We start from the raw sequence: 27,880 nt of genomic DNA on the forward strand, positions 1-27,880 counted from the left end.
TAAGAGACAGGCGTGGCGGATTAATGTTTATTGGTTAAGAGATGAATCACACTCCGATGAAACGATGTGACATGTGCCATCCTGGCGTCATTTCTGTGCCATAAAGGGCTTCCTGGATGCAGTGCAAAACTGCCAGAATTAGGATCCTCCATTGACACCCAGCTGTGTCTCCTGCTGATTTCAGACATTCGTCTCAATAGAAAGTTTATTAAGTCACACTGAGAGGCATCGGCGGAATAGGCAATGCGTGTTAAGATAATGAATGTTCGCAGAAAAAAGGGGCATTTCGTCAAATGGAAAGGGGTGCGCAGTTGCACGCACACACTCACTACATGGAAATTACCCACACTTGGCATTGAGAATCATTCACTATGTCTCCACATAATCCAATATTACTTGGATTACCATCAAGCATGTCCTACGTGCCTATTAAAACAGCACCTTTTTTCTTTTTCTGCATTAAGAAAAAACACCAGTGAAATGCAATGCACAATTCAAATAAATTCCTCTATAAGAGGAAAGCAAAAAAAAGAGAACCGGGTGGCCTGGGTCCAGGTCCTTTTTGAAGTGGAGGGAAATTTAAATGATGATTGATGAAAAATACATGCAAATGTACCAACAGAGTGCGGCACTGGAAGAAGGGAGGGATGAGTGGTGGGAAAGTCCTCTGAAGTTGCACATCTGAAGGGTGGCACGTTTGGCAGAGAGCGTGGGACGCCGTTGTGGCCAAGAGGGCCTGCGCCTGGCCTTTAGCAGCCAGGAGGAGCCTGCTGGACTCATTTACTCGCCTTCACAAGGTGTCCTTGCACAGCTTTGAAAAAGCCTATTAAGACGGAGGCCCAGGAAGGCACGTAGTGATCGAGCGGACGCCCCTGGGCTAGTTAGCTCTCCACCACAAGGATGGAATGCTCAAAAGCTCGTCCTGACACATTTCCATACAAATGCCAGAGAAGAGGGCAGCCGTTGAAGGACTGAATCCTCACTTGTCACCGTTCTTCGTTCAAATGCTCCTGATTTTAAATGCATACTTTCACAGTCGTATCAAAACTGCAAAACTCCATCTTTATTTTTCAGTCTTTTACACTGAGCAGCTGTTCTTCATATTGTGTGAGTATTTTATGACAAATGGACCAATAGAACTGGTCCAAAATGACTTGAAATAAAACCTCATTACATTAACGTACATGAAAGAAAGTTTTCTTCTTCCCTTTTAGAGCTAGCATTTCAGAGGTATGAGGTTTTGTGATGACAGCAACAATAATGTTAAACCTTAGCCTCAGGAATGGGGGGATGTTTCTTTACGCCTGTTTCTGATAGCATGGCTTTACATTAGCAAGAACAAAAATCTCCTGAAATCCGTTTCCAAAATGCATCAAAGCCCCATTGCGAAGTCATTGATAAGGCAGTTGAAAGAACCATCACATCCAAATCAAAACAACAGAGTAAGGATTTTGCTCGCACATAAACACACCTACAGCGTTTGTGTATTTGTTATTCAGTGGAGAGTTGCCTACTCTGAGGGCCTTGTTTGTTTATGTGGAATTCGTGAAGGCAACACGGAGCTTTCAAAGGGCTGAATGAGTTTCGGTCTGTGGAGACACAGCATCTTTTCACGTGTCTAACTCTGACCCATTTGAATATAAATACGGTATGGATGCGACTAAAAAAAGGTTATTGAGCGCAGTAAAAGTTCTCATATATTGTATACCTTCAAATCAAACCAAATCATTATTATAAGGACAAAGGCACAGTACCAGCCAAAAGTCTGGACACACCTGATCACTTATTTTTGCTATTTTCCACATTTTAGAATAACAGTAAAGATCAAAACTGGGAAATAACACATATGCTCTTATAAATATAGATGCCAAAAAGAACTTTTGGTTCCATAAAGAACCATTTTTATAAATGAGATGTGTGATTCTGAAGAACCTTTTTAAAAGTTCTAGAAATGCCACATAATGTAAATGTTTTTTTTCTTAAAATCATTCATCCAAGATATGAACCATTTTGGAACCTTCATTTCTAAGAGCATATATATATATATAAAATACTAAGACTTTCACGCCAGTTTCAGTTGATCCTATTTGATTTACTCAAGTTTGAGGACTCGCAGTGGCCAGTTTTGTACTGATTTTCCTCCACCTTTTAAAAACAGGTGGAGATATGTTAGGGTCCTAAAAGTCTTGTTATTTAGAGAATTCTTTCAACAACACCAAAAGACCCAGCGATTACACAAAGGCAAAAGCCCCAAATACATATTGAAAGAATATTTACCATCAGAATAACACTGTGTAAACTCTCAGGACCAGATGTGGCCTATATATGTGAGAGGATAAAGCCCAAAATTGCTGTGAGGCGGCCACATTATTGTCTTTCATAGTAGTACACCACTCCTGTAGAATGCTTTAGTGTGAAGTAACTTTGTTTATTAACACTGCTATCTTTTTGTTACTGAACCTTTATCTTCTATTTTGTCTCGATCTTGTTAATGGCTCTATTATTTAACTACTTCCTGTGGGCAGGGCTACGCAGTTTGTGTAATAAGCTGCAGTCTTAGGCTAAATCTCAAACAACTCCCTACTTCCTATATAATCAATTACCTACCGGATATACAGTGTTGAAGCCAAAATTTAGTAAATTGAACATTAATTTCAGCCGCACTGTCGGACAGCTTTGCCCACTCTTAACATTCTTCTGAACAGCTCTATGAGCAGCCACTTGGGATGCTTTTCCAACATACTTGAAGTTACACAAATGCTAAGCACTTCAGATCAAAATGCTTTAAAGATTATGAAAAACACGATTGGTGCTGTTCTCCTAGACAATAATTACTCTAAAATATGCTCAAAAGCTTTCCAAAGAGGTCCGCTTCCTCCAGACACCACTTTGTTTACAGCGTTCATTAAATCAAGGTGCTGAAACAGCCTGCTAGCACATCCTCTCCTTTCAAACATGGAGCAGGTAATTTCTCCTGCGTTCCTCCATTGATGTTGGACGAGTCCGTCTGCTGTGGTGTGGACCCACCTCGCTCAGCTCAGGGTAAATTGCAGCATGGTAATTGCGGTGACTCATAGCGGTGCTTTGACCCCTCCTCCCCACTCCCACACCCACAAGTCTCTTGCGACGGCATTTAAACAACGTCGGCCATTTATGAAGAAGCACAGAAAGCTTAGGAGGCCGACAAAAGCTCTGCTGCTGCCAACACCCCCATTCCCCCTACCTTCCTCCGCTAATGGGAGCCAACGCCAGCTCCTTCTGATCATCAATATCAAAGTGGCCTGATTAAGCGACGCTGCACCAAAGCCGTGCGCTCTTCCGAAAGCTTCCGGCCTCCCTTTCTCAATTAATCTCCTCGGAAAGCAAGCGGAACAGGAGAGAGCTCGACCCCAAGACGGATCCAAACAAACGCGAGTCTGGAAGAAATAAATAATAATAAACAAACAAAAATAGAAAAAAATGACACAAACCGACGACGACACCAGGGCTGTCCTTTGTTTGTTTTTTGTTTTTTTACAAATGACTCTTCAGATGGCTGGTGGTCTTGGCATATGTCTGCAGTCCATCTAATGAGTCCCTCTGAAAACAGCGCAGCCCCCATAAGTAATGAAACTCCGGCTAGGCTTTCTCTCACTAGCCAATCCCCACGCCGCCTGACACTAAACACTGGATAATGTTTTAGCGGCTGCAGCTGTTGACACATACTTATTAAACCCGGGTTCAAAAAGGCAGCCGATTCGCTCCGTGGCGCCTTGTTGATGTTGAAGCTTCGGCTATGGAGAAAAATGAGAGAGACACTTAATTATCAGGAGCCGCAACAGCGCCAATCAGCAGGATTTTTGGTCCAGTGCGAGGGCCATTAAGGGTCAGAGCAGGCTAGAGATGGACAGGCTCACTGCCACCTATGGAGCTCTTATCGCTACGGTCGTAATGATGTGAAGAACTGATCTCTGACAGGTTTCCGTGGAGGGGCATATGTTGTTTGCATTATTGGGGCAAAGCCTTTGGAGCAAAAAGATTGCCTGAGCTACAGACATGCTTAGAAAGAATAAAATATAAAAACATAATAAGAGGGCATTCTGGAAGTGAGGGTGCAAGTCACTTCGCCTCTTAGACTCTAATATCAGGCTCTTACATTCCATACCAAGTCTGCTACTGTGATTATTATTTCTAGGTCTTGTCCCCATTGAGTCACCAAGTAATGAATCAGAATAATGAAATAATTATTATATATTTTACAGCGTAAGGACTCATTTTACAGGGTCTTATGGGCCACGTCCTTGGTGTGTCAATGAAGCTGCATAAGTGAATGAGAATCCGCCCAGTAACAGACAGTGACCTGCAGAATTGGCCCTCATTATTTCAGAGTTGTGCTTGTCTCTTGATCAAGACTGCAATCACTGCAGCTGTTCAGAGTTCGGTCCAGGAGCCATTAGTGGCCAGTGAAGAACTTCTAAGTATGGGCTGCAACTTATGATTATTTCTATTCTTTTTCTGATTAATCAACTAACAATTACGTTTCTGTTTTAGTAAGAAATAAATGTAAATAATGACAAGAAACTTGTATTTGAGAAGTAATTATTGAAATATTTTATGATTTTGTTTACATTACTGTTATGTTTATTTTTCTCAGCTGAAATGTTTGCTGAATGAAAATTCTGATTGAATAAGAAATTATAAAGAATTAAAAGAAACCGTTAATTATACAGCAAAGCCTCAAAACAGTTCATAAAATAAATGGAAAAAAATTGGCTTTAATAAAAAAATTGTGCTTTAATAATCACTATGCTCATGGTTTGCATGAACGAGTTGCACGCTTTTTCAGTTTAATTGCATGTTCATCTTCATCATCCTGAAAGGATCCCAAAATACATCATGCAGTGCACTACTTTTATCCTCCCGGGATGACCGGACTGTCTTAGTTTTCATTCATTTCAGTGAACTGCTACCTCAGTATGCCATTTATTTTAATACATTGTACTTAACATCACTGAAATGTTCCTTTATTCCATGATACGTTCTGTTTTCCAATGTGTGGCCTAGCATTACCTTAACTGGGCTGACACTGGCCACTTAGGCTAGTTACCAACTTACCAACTATCAACAGAAAATGTGTTGGACCTGCTTCAGTTTTGTTTAGTATTGTTTGTGCATCGTCGTCGTGTTGTTGAGAAATGCCATTTCCGCTTTTATATAGTCACATGCAAAAGTTTGAACACTCTTTTCAAACTACGTTTTATTGATTTTCTAAGTGAAAACAAGTACATATCCTATACAGAGAAAACACTTTATTATGGTGTGTAATATGATATAAAGTTTAGTGCGCAATTTCTATTTATTTACTGAGTTTAACATATTAGAAAAAATAAAACATAAAATATAATATGTGCATATGACTCCATCGAGCTCTGTAGAGTGCTGTGACTTTTGTGGATATTGCTTTCTTGAGTTTATCTCCATTTATGGTGCTATTGTTTAAAGTTCTGTCTGTACCACAATTTGTTCTTATTATAGCACAAAATGACATAAGCCATATTGTTTCATGTCTGTAGAGTGTATCAAAATCTGTCAGAATTAGCATGCATATTAGCATTATTTGGCACTTTTTTTAAAGGAAAAAAACATGTTGATAAAATGATTTTTTGTAATCGATGTAGTGAATTTATTTAACTAGTTGTTACAGCCTCACATCTAAACAAAGCCACCAAACATCTGAACAGTAACTCATACATTTTCTCAGCCAGAACTCACAAATGTTCTCTGTAATGGGCTCATAATACAGCTTCATTCTAGGTCTAAGAAAACAAAGAGTTATTGCTTTGAATACAGCTTTGCATTGCCTTATATGTTCTTATCATGTAGCACACAGGAAACCTGCATTATTTTGTTCTTCTTATTGTCTTTTTAGTTACATTTTGGATACGGCTTGTTTGCTACTTTAATTTAATATTAATAATTTCTCTGTGTCATTATTATTTTTCCATACCAATCACATTAAAATTGATGTTTGTGTTGTACAAAAGCATAGTGTAGCCCCTTCCTATTAACTGACCAACCAAGAAAAAAATAAAGATCTTATCTAAACAGTGACTCTTTTATTAAAAAAAAAGAAAAAAAGAAAAAAAAACACAAAAAAAAACAAACAACTGTTAACTCAGCCCAATTACACTCACGTTGGCCCAATTACACAATTTCTCACACACACATACATACACACTTAGTGTCAACACTATGAAGAAGCACTTACATTTTCAAAACACATCTTAATTAAGTGTAGGATCTGAGTTGACAGCAAAACACCCTCACACTTCTGCCCAATTTGTAAAAATGTGGATTTAAATACAAAAGTGCCTGAATACATCCGTCTTCCAGGATAGAGCTGAAAATGAGTGTGACAACAACAACAAACAACTAAACTGTTGGTAGGCTGAGAAAGTGGAAGTAATCTACTATTTATATTGATTTTAAAAAGACAACAACAACCTGAATTTTAAAAACATTACAAAGTAATTATCCACAATTGACAATGTCTGAACTAACACTTAGCAGACAGTACCAGTTAAGTAGAGCACACCTACATAAGACCAAGCTCTCATGACTGTTTACGCTCTCAACCACAAACTTCAATATAATCACTTCATTTTTTCTTTCACTGAATGGTGTGGGCTTTTTAGGCTATGCAAGCAGAAACTTTCTGAAAAGTAAACAAAACAGTCAGTGAAAAAAGTAGATTTCAGTCTGAGGCCATTATGGAGTCTGGAAAGATGTCATGTAATGGAATTGATCAACTAATTAACCAAATGTATCTATGTAAGTAAGGTCTATTATTAAGGTAAAGGCTATTTTGAGGAACACAGAATGTAGAGATCATGTTCACTTTTACTGAACATTGCTTTGGTGCTCAGGTTTCATTTGTGCTGTAAAATATTTACACAAAAGTCAGAGACCACCCTTCATTTATTTAAATTCCAGTCAAAACAGTCTTTAAGTACAGGGTATTCACTGTCAGGAGATACTTCTGATGAGATTAGATAAAAAATAATCCACTTGCATAGGGAAGGTAAAGTCAAAGAAAATAAGTGAAAAAAACTTTGCAAATATGCAGCTCAAATTAATAAAACTACTAACAACCGTGCAAGACCTGGTAGACCATCGAAACTACCACCATCAGATTAACAGTCTTTCATCTTTGAAAGAGAGGAGAAAATCAAACTCCACTCTTGCTTCAGATCTGAAAAATTCACAGGTGTTTCTGTCCATCCTTCCATTGTGAGAAAACAACTCAAGGCTATGGGTCTGAAAAAATGTGTAGCTGTCAAGAAACTGTTACTGAAAAATGAAAACAGACAAAAAGAACATTTTTGCACTAAAAGACTGAAACTGGACATCTGAAATGTGGAGTAATGATGAGTTTAAATTTGTAATTGGGATTACTTGGATTGTAAAAAGCCAACTTCCAACCAACATCCAAGCTCCAATCAACTTCTAAGACTGAACTTTGGAGGTGTGGAAAAATATCCCCGCAGGTTTCTCTGAAAAACTGAAAGCAAGCTATAAAAAAGGTGGTCAAGCTAAATCCTGAAAGAAATTGTTCTATTTATTTATTTAGCTTCTGTGATTTTCTGTTAAATGTCTTTTTCCTAAAGCTGAAAAATGATTTTCCTTAAAAATTAACACTTTTCCCTAATGCTGTTTTGACTGGAAATTACATAAACAAGGGGTGGTCTCTGACTTTGCACAGTAAAAGTCAAACTGTATATTTGAAACCATTCACACAAACAGTGTAAAACACTGTCCATCAGGAACAAAATTAGTTACTGTAAAATGATACCTTGGTAAGTAAAAGTATCATAAATGTGAGCAAAAAATCTAGTCTCATAAAAGATTACTATAAAATTATCGATAGATATTTTACTTCTTTTAAGTAATTTTCTCAAGTGAAATACTTGCTGCACTTATGGATATCTTTACTTACTTCAAGTTATCTGCCAGCGCAGCAAGATAATTACATTTCATAAGACCTAAGTAACAATAAAAATATGTTCATGCTTTCAATTTTCAGTGTAATTTTTGCAGTGTGTGCACTGAAACTTTGGACAAGTAGCCTGGTGCTGCTTTTTAAGATCCTTCCACTCCCCAATGAACCAAGCTATGGAAACCCCATGGACACCAATGAGTCCATTCTTTCCAATAGCTCCACTGCCTGAGCAGAGCTGTAGAGCCACTTCCCACTGCGCTATAATTCTCAAAACAAAAGACCCTCAGAAAAGAAAAACCCCTTTGTTACGATTATTATAATTCATAAACAAATCTTGAAAAATGCTTAAAGCAATTTACATTAATATTTCACCACTTTGAATAAGCACAAATAAATGCTTGATCATGAGCAAACAAAAGTGCTGATGAGGAGAACTAATTATGCAGGCATAATTCTACGCCACGTTATTAATTACAGAGACATGACCTGGGAGCACAGTTCGTACACACACAGAGAAGGAGAGGGAGCTTCAGGAGTTTTAGAAGCACAACTTAAATGCTGCATGGGTAATTGTGCTTAAAATGATAGTGGAATACAAAACTGGAAAGCAAGCGCATCTTACAACAGCAGCATTCGGTATACCAAAAAGGTCTATCAGGTTTCTAACAGAACCTTCTGAAGAACCAAGAAGAACCTTCTAAAGTGTGTCTAGGAATTAGGGACCAAAGCCTTCTAATCAATAGAGTAACTTCTTAAGTTATCTGCTTTTAGATTTTTATTCTAACTCCATTCTAGGTGTCCTGTAGTTCTCACTTCACTTACTTATGGAAATCATCTACAGCTCTATTCATATTCTGGACACTAAAAAGGACACACCATCTTCCTAATATTGAAAATAGTGAGTCTAAACGTTTCAGGGGTAGCATTTGTCTACAGCAGTATGAAGCACTTAGTTCCCACCTGGAGTAGTGGAACAGTCGGCTGTCCCAGAGGGGGTGTTCACCGCGCTGCCCACCGTGGAAGAAGCACGAGTCGGAGCCATCGAACCGGTTCAGGCCATCCTCAGTGTTTTTGGATGCGTGGCTGTGGACCACGTCCAACAGTACTATGATACCCATAGAGTGAGCCACGTCAATCAGCTCCTTCAGCTCATCCGGAGTGCCATATCGACTAGTGGAAAAGAGGAAGAAAGACAGACATCAAATGTGCAATATGTATACAAGGCTATTAGTTGTAATAGGAACATGCAATAAGCAAATCTAGATTTCCATTGAAAAGTTTGAAATCATCGTTTTTATTCATATAAAATCGTTTTTTTGCAGATACATGCATTGCATGATTCTGATATGATGGTAATACTCTCTAACACTTCCAATACTTTCCGACGTGCCAACTGGTTTTAAAGAATTTACTATGCCAGTTATTTAAAAAATATGCAAAATAACATTTCAAAAATAACCAAAATCAGCCATAAAAATTTATGATCACTACATCCGTACTATAAATAGATACTTGCAAATGTAATATTTAACATTTAGTACTTTGTTGTTATTCCCAAACATTTGAAGTATTGAATAACGAGGTTATTAAAAACCATTTCTGATGTCTAGTTCGTAACTTTCATTCTATACTGTATAAATTATTACTGAGTAAAATAAAACAACAATTGTTAATTATTAGAGACGAGATTCCAAACTTTTTAAATTTAATGCAAATTAAATTTGTGGGGAAACAGCCATAAATGCCCTTGTCTTTAGCATAGCACCCATGACACTGTTGAGGCTATGGAGAGCCTACAGGTGCTTGAATGCCCCACACATGTCCGTGTATGGGGTTTGTGTGTGTGTGTTGTTTTTCATCTCACGCTGTATTCACTTTGCATTTCAGAAAGCCCATTTAAAAAACGGCGGCAATAAAAATCAAATCAGTGGCAGGATTGTATACAATGACACCGTATGGAGGTCACATTTTATATTCGGGCGCACGTCCGGCAGGACGATGCTCTTTGTGGAACAAAGGGCAAGAGGGAGTGTGTTTTCATCAACACTTCCTTATGTATCCCGCTCGTGTAATTGCTCCATGAAGGCTTAACTGTCCTTTGGGCTATCATCACATCACTCCTCCCCACCCCTGTACCCCCACCACCCTCCCCTGCCAGCAAAGCACAGCGCACAGTGACAACATTGCCCTCGCTTACCGGCATCCAGCCGCTGCACTTTTAAATGGCCATGAGAGATCAATCATGGGTGAAATTACTCTGTATATATTACACTCCGGCTCCAGGCTCTCTCCACCAGGCGGCTAGCTAAGACGACCGGTGGAATCAAGAGCATAAATGAAGCATCCCTGCCCAGTCTTCCTTTATCTAAGACCTGCGCCGCTCCCCAGGATTAACGCCAAATGTGTTTACAGGGAGATTATCGAGTCCCGTCAGAGTCTCCTCACTTCCATTTAGAGCTGCGACTGTAGAATGTGTCTCTCCGGGCCTAGGTTACACCTCATACAGGAATTATATTTATGATTATCGATTTATGCATAAAGGGACTGCAAAGTAACAAGTGAATATGGAAACTCTATTATAGCTGTGTTGGTGTTTTGACATTGGCAATATAAGTCAAACGAAGAGCAAGAAGCAGTTTTACACACAAGTCTTTTGGTCACTTGATTAAGCACTTCTGGCCTTCATAAAAATGAACACATACTCTCAGCGCAAGTCTAGTCAACCATTTTAGGACACAGGCACATATATGCCAAATGTGTCTCTAAGACATTTTCTTTGTATGACAGGTTATCTTGGGACATCCACTGCAGTACAATAAACCACTAAACAATGCAACAATTACTATGACTTTCAGAATAACACATCGTTACTGTCCAAAAAAGCATCTCAGAAACAGTAACTTTGCAGCACAAAGCAAATACATTGATTTATGTTAAAATGTAAATGTGTTTTTTTTTTCCTTTTCATAAAAACTTCACACAAAGTAAATGATAAATCGTTTGTTCAAATGATGCAGACAAAAAAGGAGACACTTGTTTTTTATTGCACAGCAATGACATGGTGATTGTTAAAACAACCCAAATGTGATTATTTTATTAAATTACCAAACAGTTTTACCTGGATGCTGCGAAGAAACTTGTAACTTGGTAACCAAAGCTAGCATAATAGGCATGTTCCATGACGGCCATCAGCTGAATACAGTTGTAGCCTGTGTAAAAGAAAATAAAAGAGGGGAAAACATGTTAAACAGGAGACTGTGTGGCATGCACTGAACAGCCAGTTTCTAAGGTCCACATACTTCGTATCCACACTCATTGATCATTTTATCAGGTACCCCTACCTTAAAGATGCACTTTGTTGGGTTATAATTAGTGACTGTAGCCTCTGTTGGCGTGCAATTTATCAGATCCCCTTTACCCTATACATTAAAAGGAAAGGACCACCGCTGAGATATTATTTGGGTGTTGGACCATTCTCAACTCAGCAGTGACACCAACACCAGCAATGAGTGTATCACGCACAGAAGTGTTGCTGGAGTTTTTAAGCAGTGACACCGCTGGATTGAGAAGATTCTACTCCCAGAAATATCCAGCCAACAGCATGGATGCAGAATGTGGGGGTCCTGAGGAGGCTGCAGCACAGATTTATTTAGAAATAATTTAAAAAAATAAAATAACTGAACTAAGATACATTAAGTGTAGTAAAGACTTACAGATGTACAAAAAGGTTTGAACACCCCTGGTTAAAATGCATGTTTTGTTGAATGTTTCTAAAGCAAAAATATATTAACATCCTTTACAGGGAATAAATTTAAATATGGCATTTTTTCTGCTAATTTTAGTGCACGATTTCTGTTTGTGATCTTTAATTCCCCACCCCCATATGCTAAATTCAGAAAATAAACAACAGTTGTGCACTAAAATGTGCAGTGTGTTAACATGCAATTTGACCAGGGGCGCCTAAATTTCTGCATACAACTGTATGTGTGCTTGATTTTGGGTGAAGTTTGTATTTTGTGTATTATTTATATACTTTCAAAATGCGCAGTAATCAAGCACTATTTAAGTGGGTCTCTCTATAGGCCACAATTATATCCCCAGCTCAGTGTGCGTCCAAGTGTCCTCAACCACTGACCACTGCTGAAGAACTAGAGAATGACTAACACCGATACCTGCAAGTTGTATCAACAAAGTAATACAGAGACCAGTGGGAGTATACAGTGTTTAAAAAGTCACAGCAGCAATTACGCTACTACTGATGTTACTGCAGTGCTGTGAACAGTCCAGCCAAATAATATGTGGTCAGCGGTAGTGCTATGGCGGTCCATTTCCACTGACAGATGGAGCAGAGTATGGCTAATAAAACTGTGCAACAAGAGATGGGCTACAAACAATAACTGTAAACCTACAAAGAGCATCTATAGTAGGTGTACCTGATAAAATGGCCAATGACTGAACAAACTCAATTCCAAAAACAGTTGGTAAACAGGGAGGTGAAATGATAACAAAACAGAATTATATTAAATTGAAAACAGTTCAAAAATAAAGCATTTGATGATTTACATCACAAATGTTATTGTTTTGTTGTATAGAAAGTATAGAAGGTTTTTAAGTACACAAAGCTTGAAACATGTCCCAAAAAAGTTGGGACAGGAGCAAGTTTACCACTGTGTTACATCACCTTTCCTTTTAACAACACTTATTAATCGTTCGTGGACTGAAGACACAAATTGATCCAGTTTTAAAAGTGGAATTTTTTGCCATTCATCTGCCATACAAGTTTTCAACTGCACAACCGTATGTGGCATGCAGAAAGTGGCTTGGTGTTGTCATGTTTAAGTAAACATGGACATCTGAAAAACGTCGTCCAGAAGACAGAATATGATGCTCCAAAATGCATCCAGTGTTAATGGTGCCTGCACAGATGTGCAAGTTACCCAGTAATATCCCCCTAAACCACAACAGACCCTGGTTTTTGACCTTAACACTGGTAAGAACCTTGAAGGTCCCTTTTTTTGGCCCAGTGAACACAACATCCATGTTTTCCATTAACAATCTGTGGTTGTTCTTACTCTTAAATTGCTCCGTCCTAACTTACCTAACCTACCTAGCTCCTAACCTACGAACATTTTTCAGAGCATATATTTACAAAAGGCAATAAGTTGGTGAGGTAAAACACTGCATGTCTTGTCTTTGCGTATCGGTTTTCATCCAAACACAGGTTAAAGTAGATTTATGAATCACTGTTTCTTTTTTTTTTTGCATTTAACCTACTCTCCCAACTTTTTTGTAACTGGGTTTGTAGATACAAGGTAGATGTACCTAAACTGGCAGCTTGTGGGAATGTTTCTTCAGAAAGATTCTGCACTTCTTGAGGAGGTGATTCATGATGCAGCAATTACATTTTATTAAAAACAAAAACATCAAGCATTTGAGAGTAATGTTTGGAGGCTGCCTGAAAGTAGACACACCACTTTGCTGACATCACGTTTGCATTTCTGATCCCCACAAGCAGCTCAGGCTACTCGTTCCTCCCTTCTCTTTCACAACAAACATCCAGCAACCGCATCATCCTCGCGCAACCCCGACAAACCGCTGTCCCTGTTCAAACCTTTCCACACTTGACAGGTGAGCCTTAAGAAAAAAAAGAGGCCAGAGCTCTTCTGCTGTTGCCACGAGCCCCAGCATCCTGTAGACAGGCTGCGGCCGTTGGGACGCATGCAAGGGATGACTCACCAGGTCAGAAACATGCGTGCTCTGAGGCCGCGTGCTGACAGGCCTTTGAAAGAGCGCGGGAAGCAGAGGCGCTCTGAGGGAGCGCACACTGCCTTGGATTGTTGTTTTTCGGAGAAGAGAGTGGTTTACTTATTTATTTATTTAGGGAGCTTCTTCACTGCTTCAGAGAAAGTTTGGAGGTTTTTTCTTTTTTTGATGAGGTGTGACAGCGAAGTGGGCTCTGAGGATGCTTCGCTCGGCTCACAGACGTACGAAAGCATGTGCACACGCACGCGTTCACACAGTTTCTTTCCCTCTCTCTCTCTCTCTCTCTCTCTCTCTCTCTCTCTCTGTGTGTGTGCCTTGCATTCTTTGTGAGGACTTCCATTTTTTCCATTGATTTTTATATTACTGTAGCCAAATAATACTACACTGACACCTAAACCTAACCTTAACCTCAGTATCCAAAAAGCTTTTCTGCTCTTTTATTACCTCCAAAAAAAATTTAATTTGTAGTGGAAACAACACATGTTCAAGTGATGACCAGCAAAAAAATCCTCACTTGAGCAAAAAATGTCAAAAAGGACATCCTCACAAGGATGGCAAGATGTGTACACACGCACACTCAAACACACAATGAAGCACAGTCATCTTCTGCAGTCTGTCAAAAAAGTCTTAGAAAACCAGTCTGGAGAGAACCGCCATTACAGTAAGCACTACGGACGTAAATCTATGACCTTCCAAGCATTCATTTAGTATTCTTTATCGACTCTTTAGGAATCAAATCATCATGATTCGATTCTTTTAATACAATCCACAACCATTTTTAAAAACACACTGAATACACACATGACTAAACAAACTATACAGTACACAGAACATCAACTTATGCAAAGACAGTTTATGAACATTTGGGGGCCCTAAACTACATCCTATTCAGGGGCTCACCTCAATCAATGCTTCACTAATCTTCTATCAGGAAAAATAAGTTTACAATGAAACAAGCACCCTTTCACTTGTTTAGTTTACAGTCAAAACGACCATTAAAACACAAGTTGTTCATTTTTCAGCATCAGGAAAAAAACAGACAATCACATCACACAGTAGCCTTAAATACCAGTTTTTTTTTTGCCAGTGTACACCCTTTGCCTATATTACAGCCTCCGTCTACAAGAAATGTAATATATAAAATAAAAATAAAATGAATACATATTATATCATTTTGGGGCCTCCAGATACTTTGAGCCCTCTGCAACTATAACATTTAGCAAAAAAACAGCTCTGGCCTTCAACCAAGCTTTTTTTTGTTTTTTACGTTTGAAAATAGCTCAAGAATTCTATTTTGGCCAGAAAATAGGCCCATATGTCTACTTTATTAAATATTATTGTAACTAATTATAATCAATTCTAATATTTCAAAATCTATGCAGAATTGCCACATTCATAGTGATGCATAATGATGCATCCATGCATTTTCACAGCCCCAGTAAGCACCAGATTCAAGTTTTATCATCAGATCTTTTCTTCTAAATGATTTACACAGACCAACTACTAAGCATGAGCAAAGACATGACGTGGTCACTCTACAGTCATATTTCTATTTTAGCATCTTTAAGCGATGGGCTTCTGTTTAAGGCGCAGTGTGATGGAACACTACCTTTGATGTGACAGTTCCTCACTCTGCAGAGTCTCAAAGGTGCTCTTTCACTAAGACTGAGGTTTAAATAAACGCTTTCTAAAGTCAGCAACCTCTCACTAGAGACACAGCACAAACAATTAAGACATAAAAAGGCCTAAAATTCAAATAATTGTGTCCCTTCTGAAAACCATTCAAAGGATGAATTAGACTCAAACAGAAGTGCTCACACTTTCATAAAATATTGTACTTTTTCTCAAATGAGCAAAAGAATAATTTTCAAGAGTTTCAGTTTTTACCATATCTATGTTAACTAGGGGTGTAAAAATAGATCCGCACATCATGATTCAGGTCTGTTTGTGTCTTAATTGTTTGTGCTGCGTCTCTAGTGTGAGGTTGCTGACTTTAGAAAGTGTTTATTTAAACCTCAGTCTGTGTGAAAGAGCGCCTTTGAGACTCTGCAGTGAGAAGAACTGTCACATCAAAGGTAGTGCTCCATTACTAGGCCTGTCACGATCATGAAATTTGAGCTGACGATTAACTGCCATATAAATAACTGTGATTAACAGCTTGTCTTTTTTCTTCATCGTATGCAACTATTAACCTTTTTTCCACATTAGCCATGAAATGCAACTTCTGCCACTTTTGGAGGTCCCTCAGTTGAACTATGTATGTTTTTTTCTTTCAAATCACATTGATGATACATATTTCAATGGAAATGTATGATTTGCACCAGGCGTTCGCAAACTTTTGCAACTCGCAGCCCACACAACTGACCACCAACACTTTTGCAGACTACAAGAAGATTTAATCAGCCCGACTAATTCAGATGCAAGCAAATATAGCACAATAATCAATGTAGCCAACAGAACTTCACCCGACACAATCACCTAACAAAATAAATACCAAAATGAAACCCTTAGTAATTTCTGATTGTAGCCTTTTATCCATGATGGATGAATTCTGTCCAATCAAAAAAGAGAATTGTTTTACATTGACTTGCACTGAAAATATAAAAATATCTACTTAGACATATGCAGGTCTTATTCTGGCAGCTAATTATCACAACATTAATACTCATCATATTTAAACTTATTGGTTTGCTTAAATGTCTATATCTTGTAATGAAGGTTTGCAAATAGCAGTACCACCATCGCCAATTATCTATCTTGCTTCTTAGCTGAAGAAACTTAGTAGTTCCCAACTGATGACAGACACAGCTCAAACTCAAACATCACTCACTGCTGACTTCTACAAGTGTTATAGCAACAAGTTAGAAGTTAGTTAGTGCTTTTGTTTTCCTGACATGTCATTTCACTGATTTATTTTACATGTACTCTTAAGCAGGAGCCCATCGCTTGAAGATAATACTTTAGGAATATAAGTGTTTTTTGTTTGTTAGAATCTCATCCTTTTTATTAAATCTTATTTAGTAAATTGATAGAAGGGTATGTACAGAAAACAGGGATGGATGGACCAGCGGGATGGGGAGGAATGGGGAGGGAAAGGGGGTTGTTTTGATTTCCTTCAGTTCTGTATTAGTGTGATAGGAGCTGCTTGATTAACAAAAAAAAAAAAGAAAAAACAATTGATCACAAAAAAAAGAAATATAAGTGAAGAGTGACCAGATTATATATTATGTACTAAATAGCTTACAAGTTAAATAGTTTAAGGGGCCAAACCCAGTGAAAAACTTTATTCAAATGATAACATAACTCAAAGTTTTCATTTTTTAAATCAAAATATTTACAGGCTATTTTCAAACAATATGCTTCTCTGCTCTGTAATGGTTCCCCCAACCATATTTACATACAGTATAGTGTATGTCAGAGACCATCACTCATTTATTTCACTTATGGTTCAAGCAGCTATTAAGTGTAAGTTATTCTTTTTTCAGAACGCATTTCTGAAAAGGCTTGTGAGAAAATTATATATGAAATATCCCTTGCAGGAGAAAAGGGGAAAGTCAAAGAAAGGAAAATAACTGACAAAATGAAGTTCCCAGAAATGGAGCTCAAAAAATTATTAAAAGATACAAAGAAATTGGGACCATGAAAGACCAGACAGAGCACCAAAACTTTTACCACTTTCATCTTTGAGAGTAAGAAAGAAAATCAAGCTCTACTCTTGCTTCAGATCTCTGTTTCTGTCCATCCTTCCACTGTGATAAGACAACTTAATGCTATGGGTCTCAAAAGATGTGTAGCTGAAAAAAAGCCCTCACTGAGAAAAGGAAAAAATAAGTAAATTTGCAAATCAAATGAATTCGCAAAAAAGGAACTTCTAAGACTGAACTTTGGAGAGAAATATCCCCACAGATTTCTGCACAAACTGAACAATAAATAATACATTCAGTTGTTGAGGTTCTGTGTAATTTGCTGTTAAATACAGATTTTCTCATTTTGATGCTAAAAAATGAATAACTTGTACTTAATGGTCAATTTGACTGGAAATTAAATAAATGAAGTATGGTCTCTGACTTTTGCACAGTACTGAATATACAGATAACGTCGATATTTCATGATGAGTGTTTACACCCATAACATTAACAAATGGGCAAAAACAGCAAAACAGAACCCTTCACTGAAACTATTAAACAGAGGATTAAAAATTTGCACTTTATCTGCCAAACCACCACAGCACCCCCTCAGACCTTTCTCCTGCAGTGGATATGTGCTTGTGAGCAGTCATAGCTCTCTCGCTCACCCTTTCTCACTTGCTCGCATACACAAACAAATCTACACGCGAGCTCAAACACACAGAAGAGACACTAATGACCACTTTACATGCCAGCGGCAGGCTGGAAACAGGGGTTTGACCTGCAGAAGGGCCTGCAGAAGAGGCTGAGCATAGACAGAGCTGAGAGAGCTCACTGTGCACAGCTCCTCCACGCTTCTAATGCAGGTGACAGCGGCTCATCCTCCGCACGTCAGGGTTGCCAGGTTAAGCACCGCTGCCACTCAGGGCCTGGCTGATGGAGGAACACTGGCAGATGGAAAACAACCTTTCTTGGCATTGAGTTGGGTGGGGAAAAAAGAATTTTTTAAACTAACAAGGAATGCAAAAGTAGAAAAAAAAAAGACTTCAGAGTTTTCTGACTTGACAGTTTTCACCTCATCTTTTGAGGGGGTGTGGAGCATACCAAGCACACTGTATGAATAAAAATGCAACACAGATTCCCTCACAAAGAAACAGAGCAAAAGAAATGTTATCACCAACCAAACACCAATATATTCCTTTAACCCTTAGAGGCTGAGAGGTATTACTTGCAGTGCTATAATATGCAATTACATATTTGATTACATACCGAATTACAATTACGTTTGATCTTTTTGCAAGCTTCTCCTCAGTACTTTGGACTTTGTTTCAATGTAAAGCAGAGATAAACATGGCAAAAGGATGGTTTTCTTTCTGGTAAAACAAGACTGTACTCACATCAGTTATTTTTCCTGAAATTCAAATCGCAATAAAAGATCTTGACAAATGTGGTATCAGTTGAAAGTTTAGAATAAGCGCTTCCAATAAAATTTCTTTACCTCTTTTAATGAGTGAGAGGGGAGTAATATGGAATTACGGCCGGCAATAACCGCACCTCCTAAGAGTTGAGTTTAAATTAACAGTGTGTCAAATTTGCTACTATAATTAAATGTTAGTTAATTCCTTAAAAAGTAACTTATTAATAAATGAGTCTTTATTAGTCTTTTTATTCAGCAACTGAAATAAATTATTTAATAGCTACTATAAAACCAATATGTTAGCAATGTGCTGAGAGTGAGGAATTGTACTGTGTGCCCTCACACAGGCCCACAAGCACAAGAATATAAACCCACAGCCAATTGTAATCAGTCTTAACTAAGAAATATCTCACCGAGGTCTTTAATTCGAGGCAGGACATTGTGTGTGAAGTTGCTGTAAGATGCAACTTTGCCCTCTGGTGATGCGATGCCAACGTGAGACTCGTAGATCCGTAAGCTGCGGGGCTTCCGTGGCCGAGGATGCTTGTGCTGAAACACAGGAACAAGAAGACACTCCCTCATTCCTCAAATAAATACTGTATCATGCAGCTTCCATGCTGCAGCTCAGAGGAATAACATAAACCTCTGAGGCCAGGGATGCTCAAACTGGGCTTAAATAACACATTAGTCGAGCATATAAACTAGTGTTGCAATGATGTGTGTGTGTGTGTGTGGGTGTGTGTGTGTGTGTGTGTGTGTGTATATAAAAAAGGATGAAAAGTTTTGGCTTGTGATAGGAAATGAAGTGTCAAAATGTAGAAAACACTCTTTGTGTCCTTCCCTCTCCTGCACAGGGCAGCACAGATGCATTCAAACAGTCTGAGCATCAGCAGATCAAAAGTGAAAACACAAACAGTGCCCACTGCAGCTAGCTTTTATCAGTAAAAACAAATGGCATCTGCATCTTTTCATTTTAGAGTTGAAATTTGTGAACTAAAGATGACTCACTGCAATTTAAAGTAATACTTCAGCATTATTAATTAACTATAAAAACAGACAAAAGCTTGTTGTACAGACAAACACAGCAGTAACAGCAGCCAACCTGATGCCTGAACCTTTTTGTTTCACTTTTGTACATTTTTATAGATAACAGTGCATCATGTAGCATCAGGAACTACATAAGCAAGTCCATATGAAACCCCATTTGAATGTATTTAAGTTTGCATGATGCTAGCTGCTGACTAAGCGTCCATCACTTATTAACTACATTACAATCACAGCTCCAGTGCAAAACCAAAGAGCCAAACATGGCCTGGCTGATTAACTACTATTAACTGGGATAAGGGGGAAATAGTATAAATGTATTTTTTTGGCCAAATTATTGCTTTAAGAACTGCAGCGCATTCAGCACCAGCAGGATTACTTACCACATAAGGCTGAGGAGGGTCCCAGAATACCCAGTCATACACCACAGAAGTTTTAACCTTGGTCACGTATGTTGCCCAAGGAGAAATTCGGTATAACCGCTCACCTTCTTTGGTGTGAACCACCACCTAGTGAGGGAGACAAACGAGGGTGTTACAACAAGGGCAGTCAGGACAGATGCATGCAGTAGGTATGAGTGAAGGGCATTCAGCTCAAGGCTACGAGAGAAAAAGACAAAAAAAGTGTAGAGTGGGGAGAGATATTTTTTGCACACAGAGGTGGTAGCCTCATAATAGAGCTTAGTACAAAACAAATACATCTGGTTCTAATAAATCTGATTGTGAATCAATCGATCAAAGCCATTATTAAATACTCAATATATGAACTACTGGAATCACTTTGCAGATGAATAATTTGTTGTTTTATATATATATATAGATAGATAGATAGATAAAGTACTCTGCTTTGTTTGAAAACACTGATTTGAAACGTTTCTAAGGTGATTCCAAACTTTTGAGCAGTAATTTACCTGCACACATAACCTGAATTTTGGATTTATGGTTATTAAAAACCATCGTGCAGTTCATAGAACAACCTTCGACTGCTACGTTGCATGGCAACCAGAGCCTTCTGTTAAACTATACTGCCTGCTGAAGAAAGTTTTATTGTGATTTTTGGTAAAAGTAAATTAAATTGTGTATTTTGTCACTGTTTCATAAAAGCAATGTGGAAAAACCACTATAATGCACATTACAGTGTATAATGTCTCGATGGTCCTATCACTTAGTTTATCCCCTCAAAGCTCTGAATGGTGTGTATACAGCATGAAAATGACTCACTATGTCTAGGAAAATCAAGTTCTTCTGATTTGTGCATTGTGTGAATTATGTCTTAAAGTGAAAATCAACCTAATAGAACATCATACCATACCATACTACAACTTTATATTGCTTTATATCAGAAGAAAACTTTGTATCTCCAAATGGTAACTTTACAGGACAAGGAAAAAACATATTTCACTTTTAATGTAAGTCAATGGAACCAAACATTTTTTTTTAATCATTTTGTGTCATTTCTTTTGGTCCATTCATCATGAAATTTACAAATAATGTAAAGACGAACAGGCACTTTCAAATTAGGCCAAAAACTGAAAAACGATAAAAATGGAGAAAGTTTTCTTCAGATAGCAGCGATATGTTGTATTATGGTATGGCAGATAGTATACATTACATGCAATGCAGGCTTCAGTCATATGCACAAATCATTTATGTGTACGTAGTGGCAGATAAAAATCTGAAGCCCATAATACTATTTTTCTCAATCATAGCTGGCCAGACAGAGGAAGAGAGCATGCTGGTATGCGGGTGGGTGTGTGTGTAATCGGATCGCCTGGCGTTCTGACCTTTCAAGGTGAGCAGAGATTATGAATTGTATTCAAGGAAGATATTTTTTCTGACACTGCTTCATGGTCAACATTACTTGAAAGCATGAGACATCCACTAAACATATTTAAATCTCCTCAGTGTTTTTCTTCTCAGAGGAAGTGCGTTCTGACCTACACAGTAGAGGGGAGGTTGGTTAATGCAGACAAATCATTGGCTACACAGTTATTTGATCCTGGATGTACTATTGTGGGAAGTTATTTATAGCCACACTACCTTTATTTAGCTTACGCAGGAAGAACGCTATCATGTGACTTGCTTTTGAGCACCAGTGTAACAAAGATAAAGGTTGATTTTAGTCTCAAAGAGGTTAAATGTGTGCATTCACAAACACAGTAGAGCTAAACTACAGTATGGGCAAATAAATCATATATTACAAATTTTAAGACTGAAATTCGGATATTTGAAAAACAAAAAAAGAACTGAATTTACCCAGATAATCCATACTCAAATAAAGCTAATTATCACTCTAGCTTTGGAAAAGCTGCGTTTAGAAAATTACAGTTTGCAAATTGTCCCAAGTTATGGTTGCTCTGTTCATTAAACTTTCTCAGCTCAGGCCATGGGTAACATCAGTAGCACCTGTGCTAACAGAGTACAAAGGTCGGTAGCACAAAGGAAGCAACCAGAGGAGGACCTCTGAAAAGATTTTATTATACAGAAATAAATGTGCTTTATAAAATGCTCAGTGCAGACATGCATGTTCAAGAACTAGTAATATGAAAGTAGGTCAATTTAAATAGAAATGGATTCTGGAAACCATTTTACATTAATCAAACCAGGGAACTCCAAGCAAATGGGGTTTAAAACAAGAGGTTTTTATGTCTAATAAGAAGGAGGTTTGAGTGATCGAAGCTACCCCTTCTGATGAGCTAACATTATATGATGTTATATGTGCAGCTTTATGTGCTGAGGAGGATTCATCTTTTACCCTAAAGCTGTGTGTAAACTACACAACTTATAAAACCCTAACAGAGAGCATCACACACTTAATCTTGGAAAAAACAAAAAGAATGTCTTGTCTTTGTGTCATTAGACAATAAAGACAAATAAGACAAAAAGAGAGTATCAAACATCACAATTTTGGTTATGAAAAAGCACTAAAAATCCCAGAACTCACATGATACAAACAAAGCTTAACTAGACGAGACCTGATTGTGCTTTTATACACGCACAATAAGCAAAGAAGCAAACTGAGGCCAAGCATGTGGTTTAGAAATACACATATCAGAGTGAGAGCTTGAGAAATAGTTTACTACAAACCGACAGCTGAAATAAAATTGTGAAGAGCGTAACTATTTGCCTGTGTTCAACAAGCAGCTCCTCTGTTTCCGCAGTCCGCTGTGCTTAAAACCTTTTCTCTACACTCTTCTAGCTCTCTGTGTCTGTTGTCTGAATCACCCACTGAGTTATATCACTGACCAACTCATTCTACAGGACTTGAGAACGTTTTGTGTCTTAAAAAAAAACAAACGTGTAATGAATGAAAATATTAGAAAACCTCCGTTCACTCCGGAGCTCAATCTCGAAGACTCATTTTCCCGCTCACATTACTATCCTTGCTCAAGAACTGGGTCTTTAATTTATGCTCCTTTTATACTATATAAGTATAAGCATATAATCATATAAGCATGACTGCATCACCGGTTTATGATGTTTTCTGAACATCTTTACAAATGTTCCTAGTTTTAAATTGCCTTTGTCCCACTTTTTTGGAACTTTTTGCAGGTATGAGTTTAAGAATGAGTGTTTTGTTTACAACAATGTTTATGAGGTGAAATATTACATATGCTGTCTTTGCACTGTTCTTGTTCAAATACAGGTCCATTTATAAATCACTGCTTTCTGTTTTTATTTAACATTTTACCTATTGTCCCAACATTTTTTTACACTGAGGTATTTCTATGTATCATCATTTTTGTACATTTTTTTTTAATGTTTCTAGATAATTTGAAAATGCCAGCTATCATTTACAGTGTGTCAAAATTTCATGATGAACAGACCAAAAGATTGGTCTATAATTATGTAAAATAAAACCTTGTTGCATTAATTTATAGTAAAAGATAAGAGCATTTTGCCTCTCCTGTCTGTACTATGTGGCAGAGATACAGGGTTTTGTTTGGACAGCAGTGATATTAAGACTGAGATATAGCCTCTTTCATACCGAGAACACATTATCAAACGGTTAAAACTTGACCTTTTGTGACCATTTTCCACCAAAATTATTTATGTTGCCCTGATTCATCAAAACATCTGTGGCCGGTCAAGATGCTCACAGCACACAATAAAACATTCGGTAAAGTATGCATGGTGCATACCTCTGAAATATCAGTACTCTGAAGGCAGATATTGTAGCAATGATTAACAAACAATATATATTGTGCAGCCCTAACACACAAGCACACACACAGAAGCAGAGCCCAGGCATCGACTGTTATCACGGTCACATTTTCAATTTCCATCAGCCTCTCCAAACACAAGTAAAAAGAAACGGGTGTTGGTTTGTGTGCAGTCTGCTGTTCTAATCTAACTTACTTAAAGTCCCCCCTCTTCTGCGCCTACAGTCATGCACTGTCACGGCGCAGTCAGCATGGAAGCACAGATCGATGCTGGAGCATTTCTCACAGCACGAACACACCCGAAGGCGCTCTCTCTTTCTCTCTCTCAGGATGGATCATTTGATGGTGCCTTCCCTCAACTACCATAGAGAGGTAATGACTAGCCCATTGTCCCCTGCAGGTGACCCATGGAGCAGTGTCCCACTGGGACACAGTCATTAGCACCATCTCTCTGGAGGCTACGCAACCCCGTCACACTGCAGGCCTCGCACCATTTATACAATTACTGCCAAACCACTGGATGAATGAAGGGAAGCACTGCCAGACAGACTGACAGAGAGAGAGAGAGTGACAGGCGCAGACTGTGCCGCTGAAAAAAAGAAGCGCTAAAAGGAAATAATGACAAGTGGTTACGCTGCGTTGTGTAAATGCACATATGAACTGATTTAAAGGGCCTGTATCATGGAAAACCCAATTCTTTTTTCCCCACTTCTTTGAAACATGAGTTTGAAGTTGTATAAAAAATGTTAGTTTCAAAATATACCATTCATTTATAAGAAAGCTAAAGCTACAAAAACACAGCTCATTTTGATTTAATTGTCTTAGTGATGTCACACACATCTGCCTATTCAGCCAACAGCAGTTCAGCTCAACCATTCACGTTAAAATTAGAAGGAATGTTTCGTTCTGAACTGCATTTTGAATGAACAATAAAAAACAGCCAATCAGAACAGAAGACATTTATATATATATATATCGGTTTTAACCCCTTAAACTCCCAGGCTTATTACATATTAAGGCATATTAATTATTCAGTAACTACAGGGACTTCAATACAAACTGATCGAGCTATTCTTAGGTTATTGAAAGTGTGTAATAAAACTTTGGGCCTGCCAATGGGCCCCGGCTATTTAAAGGGGTTAAAGGCACAGCAGCAAAAACAGCTTGTTTGTATGAGCTACAGAGAGATGGACAAGTACAAATATTTTTGGTATTTAAACCCATACAAATGTGTGCAAAGTGGACTTCAGACAAAAACAGAAAACAGGAAAAACATAGAATATGGGGGAACAAGCAAATTATCCCATTTGATTAATGGTAACTACGGCCTACCGGCTTCATTCATTATTAGCAATATTAGCCTGCAAACAAGGTGAGTGCTTCATTAATATTAATGCAGTGCTCTAACCTTGTAGATTAAGCACATATTTGTCAGATTTTGACATCAAATCACAGACTTTTTGCAAAGGCAAAGGTGCAGAAAAAGAAGTCTTTTATTATGTAAATGACTGGAGGAAAATAGCTTCTTCATCATGATCCATGGGCCTGCAAAGGACCAGGACAGCACACTGGCTGCAGGAATATCAGAAAGCATGCAGCATTGTTCTCCTGGAGGATAATCCAGTTTGCAGCGGCCGTCCGAGCTGGGCCGAGGGGCTAACTGAGGCAGGAGCAGATGCCAGGGTCTGCATCTGCTTCTTATCACCCGCTGCCTGACCCGGGCTGACAATAGCAACCCAACAGCCAGAAGACCAGCTTACGCCTGCTGAGCTCCATCCAGCGAGAGAACCACCCTCATGTCATCCATCACACTTCAGCCACCATCACACTGTAGACTGTGTATAGTAAGTATAGTATAGCAGTATTTAAAGAAACACTTCACCCCCCCAAAAAATGCTATCAGAGCTAAGAACTGAGAAATGCTAGTAAGGCCTGAAAGATGATGCTGATGCTAATTGGTTTACATTGGGTTTCATTCATTATTAGCAGCCAACACTCTTAGAAACTTTAAAAGGTACAGATATGTCTCTCTTACCCCTGAGAAAAGTGAACGTGGTGCAAAACGTATTTAAAAGAAACATCACTGAAGCTGAAATTCCCTCACTTTTTTAAATAAAAGCAATAAAGTAATACGTACAACACTGTTAAACTTTCTAAACATACCATTCAACATGTGATGCATACGTGGAAGCTATGCTGCTTTTTGAATGAGGCACAATTCAGGGCTGCCAATCAGAACAAAGCTCATTTATTTTACCTCAGTCTTGAATTAATAACAACAGCCTATTTATTTCTAAGGGATACACATTTTTAGCATGTAACACCACACAAATATATTATGAATGAACCTCAAGGAAAAAAATAATTACATAAAAAATGTAGGATATGAGCCCTTAAAAGGGACACAATTAGATTTTAACACCACTGTTGCACATTTACATTGTTTGCACCTTGGGGGACAAACATGTACAGTACACTTTTTTTCTGACAGTGAAAGTATTGTTTATTCCCTTTAAGTAAACAATGGCTGTAGCTGTGAACCAAATTAATGCACTTTACTCCTGTTGTGTATAACATTAACTCATATGTCCAGGCCTACTCCAATAACTTCGGAAGTTTGTATTGTTTTCCATGTAGTTATTAAATAATAAGCCAAAGGATGTAATAGGCCTGGAAATTTACGGGATTACGCAAAACCATCCAAATATAGTTGTTGTCAGTTCTCACCCACTGTCTAGAATTCCCACCCACTGTCTACATCTCCCCATCACACGACAGTGCCAGTTACCAACCAAGCAAGGTTTTCTGACACTGCTGGACACATGAATGCGCTTGGTATAAGGTAATTTCCTTTCAGTTCTATATATACACGTGACATAACAGACTCATGACTGGAAAGTATCATTCTGAATAAACAGAGAAAGTGGGACTAAATCATCCTTTCCATCCTAATAATGATGTATTAATTGGGGATTGGTCTCAGATTAAAGCTTTTGTGACAACATCCACTGTAAAATACATTTAAATTAACATTGTTTTGTAACATTATTACTTTGTGTAATATTTGACTTTGTAATGTGAACTGATAACACATTGAACTGAGCTTTATGTTTAATGAGTTTAGGTTTAATGAGTTTTACCAGTGTTAAATGAGATAAACTGGTTGTGATAAAGGTAACATAAAATGTCTCATCCTTAATTGGACACACAATATAGTGTGTTAGTTATAATTTTGCACCAGTTCTTCCAGTATACTGCATCTTCCTCACATGTTAGTTTGGTCATTACAGTTATACCAGTACACCACAATAAGCGCAGATAGCACAACATACAAACAATGCAACCCGCGCTAGCATTAGCCTTTTAGCAGGATGGCAGGGCCAGAAATGTTCCAGTCACATTTTAAATGGAAATGAAAACAGCAGTAATACAGTAATAACTGTAATATTTTCCAAATTCCAGCAGTGTCTCACAGTAAGAGGTATAAGCGTATGGGATGCAAATATGAGACAAATGGTTTGAGAAATACAGGGAAGCTGAAGTTGACTTTATTTGAATATCCTGTTCCACCTTAAATGTCGAAGCAGTTTCATACAGGCACATGTACAAGAAAAAAGAGCCTTGAAGAAAAGAAAACATAAAACAACATTTGGCACAGTTTTTGCCTGGCCTGCAGCGGATGCGATACAGGTTTATCTACATATTGACATACTGTTCAGTTTTGCTTTTACTATTATGAATAATAAAAATGTTTAAGATTTACTTTGGTAAAAATGGTTAAAAATGGTTCTTATTAAAAAAAAAGATTCTGTTGAGCTACAAAAATAAGCATTGTAAGCATCTAAAATGGTTATATTTAGTCATATACACACAAAAATAGTCAGAAACTT

The 27,880-nt window shown here is 38.0% G+C and overlaps 1 protein-coding gene across 1 annotated transcript in view; it reads right to left on the minus strand.

The window, feature by feature from the left end:
* gbe1b (glucan (1,4-alpha-), branching enzyme 1b) overlaps positions 1–27,880 on the minus strand; it is a 136,433-nt gene that overhangs the window by 87,409 nt on the left and 21,144 nt on the right. Inside the window, exons 4-7 of the mRNA XM_036563470.1 lie at positions 20,212–20,337; positions 19,198–19,333; positions 11,097–11,187; positions 8,939–9,148 (exon numbers count right to left, since the gene is read on the minus strand). Coding sequence (XP_036419363.1) covers positions 8,939–9,148; positions 11,097–11,187; positions 19,198–19,333; positions 20,212–20,337 — 563 coding nt within the window. The remainder of the gene's footprint in view (positions 1–8,938; positions 9,149–11,096; positions 11,188–19,197; positions 19,334–20,211; positions 20,338–27,880) is intronic.

Source organism: Colossoma macropomum, unplaced genomic scaffold (assembly GCF_904425465.1).
Source record: "Colossoma macropomum unplaced genomic scaffold, Colossoma_macropomum, whole genome shotgun sequence".
NCBI classification, from domain to species: Eukaryota; Metazoa; Chordata; class Actinopteri; order Characiformes; family Serrasalmidae; genus Colossoma; species Colossoma macropomum.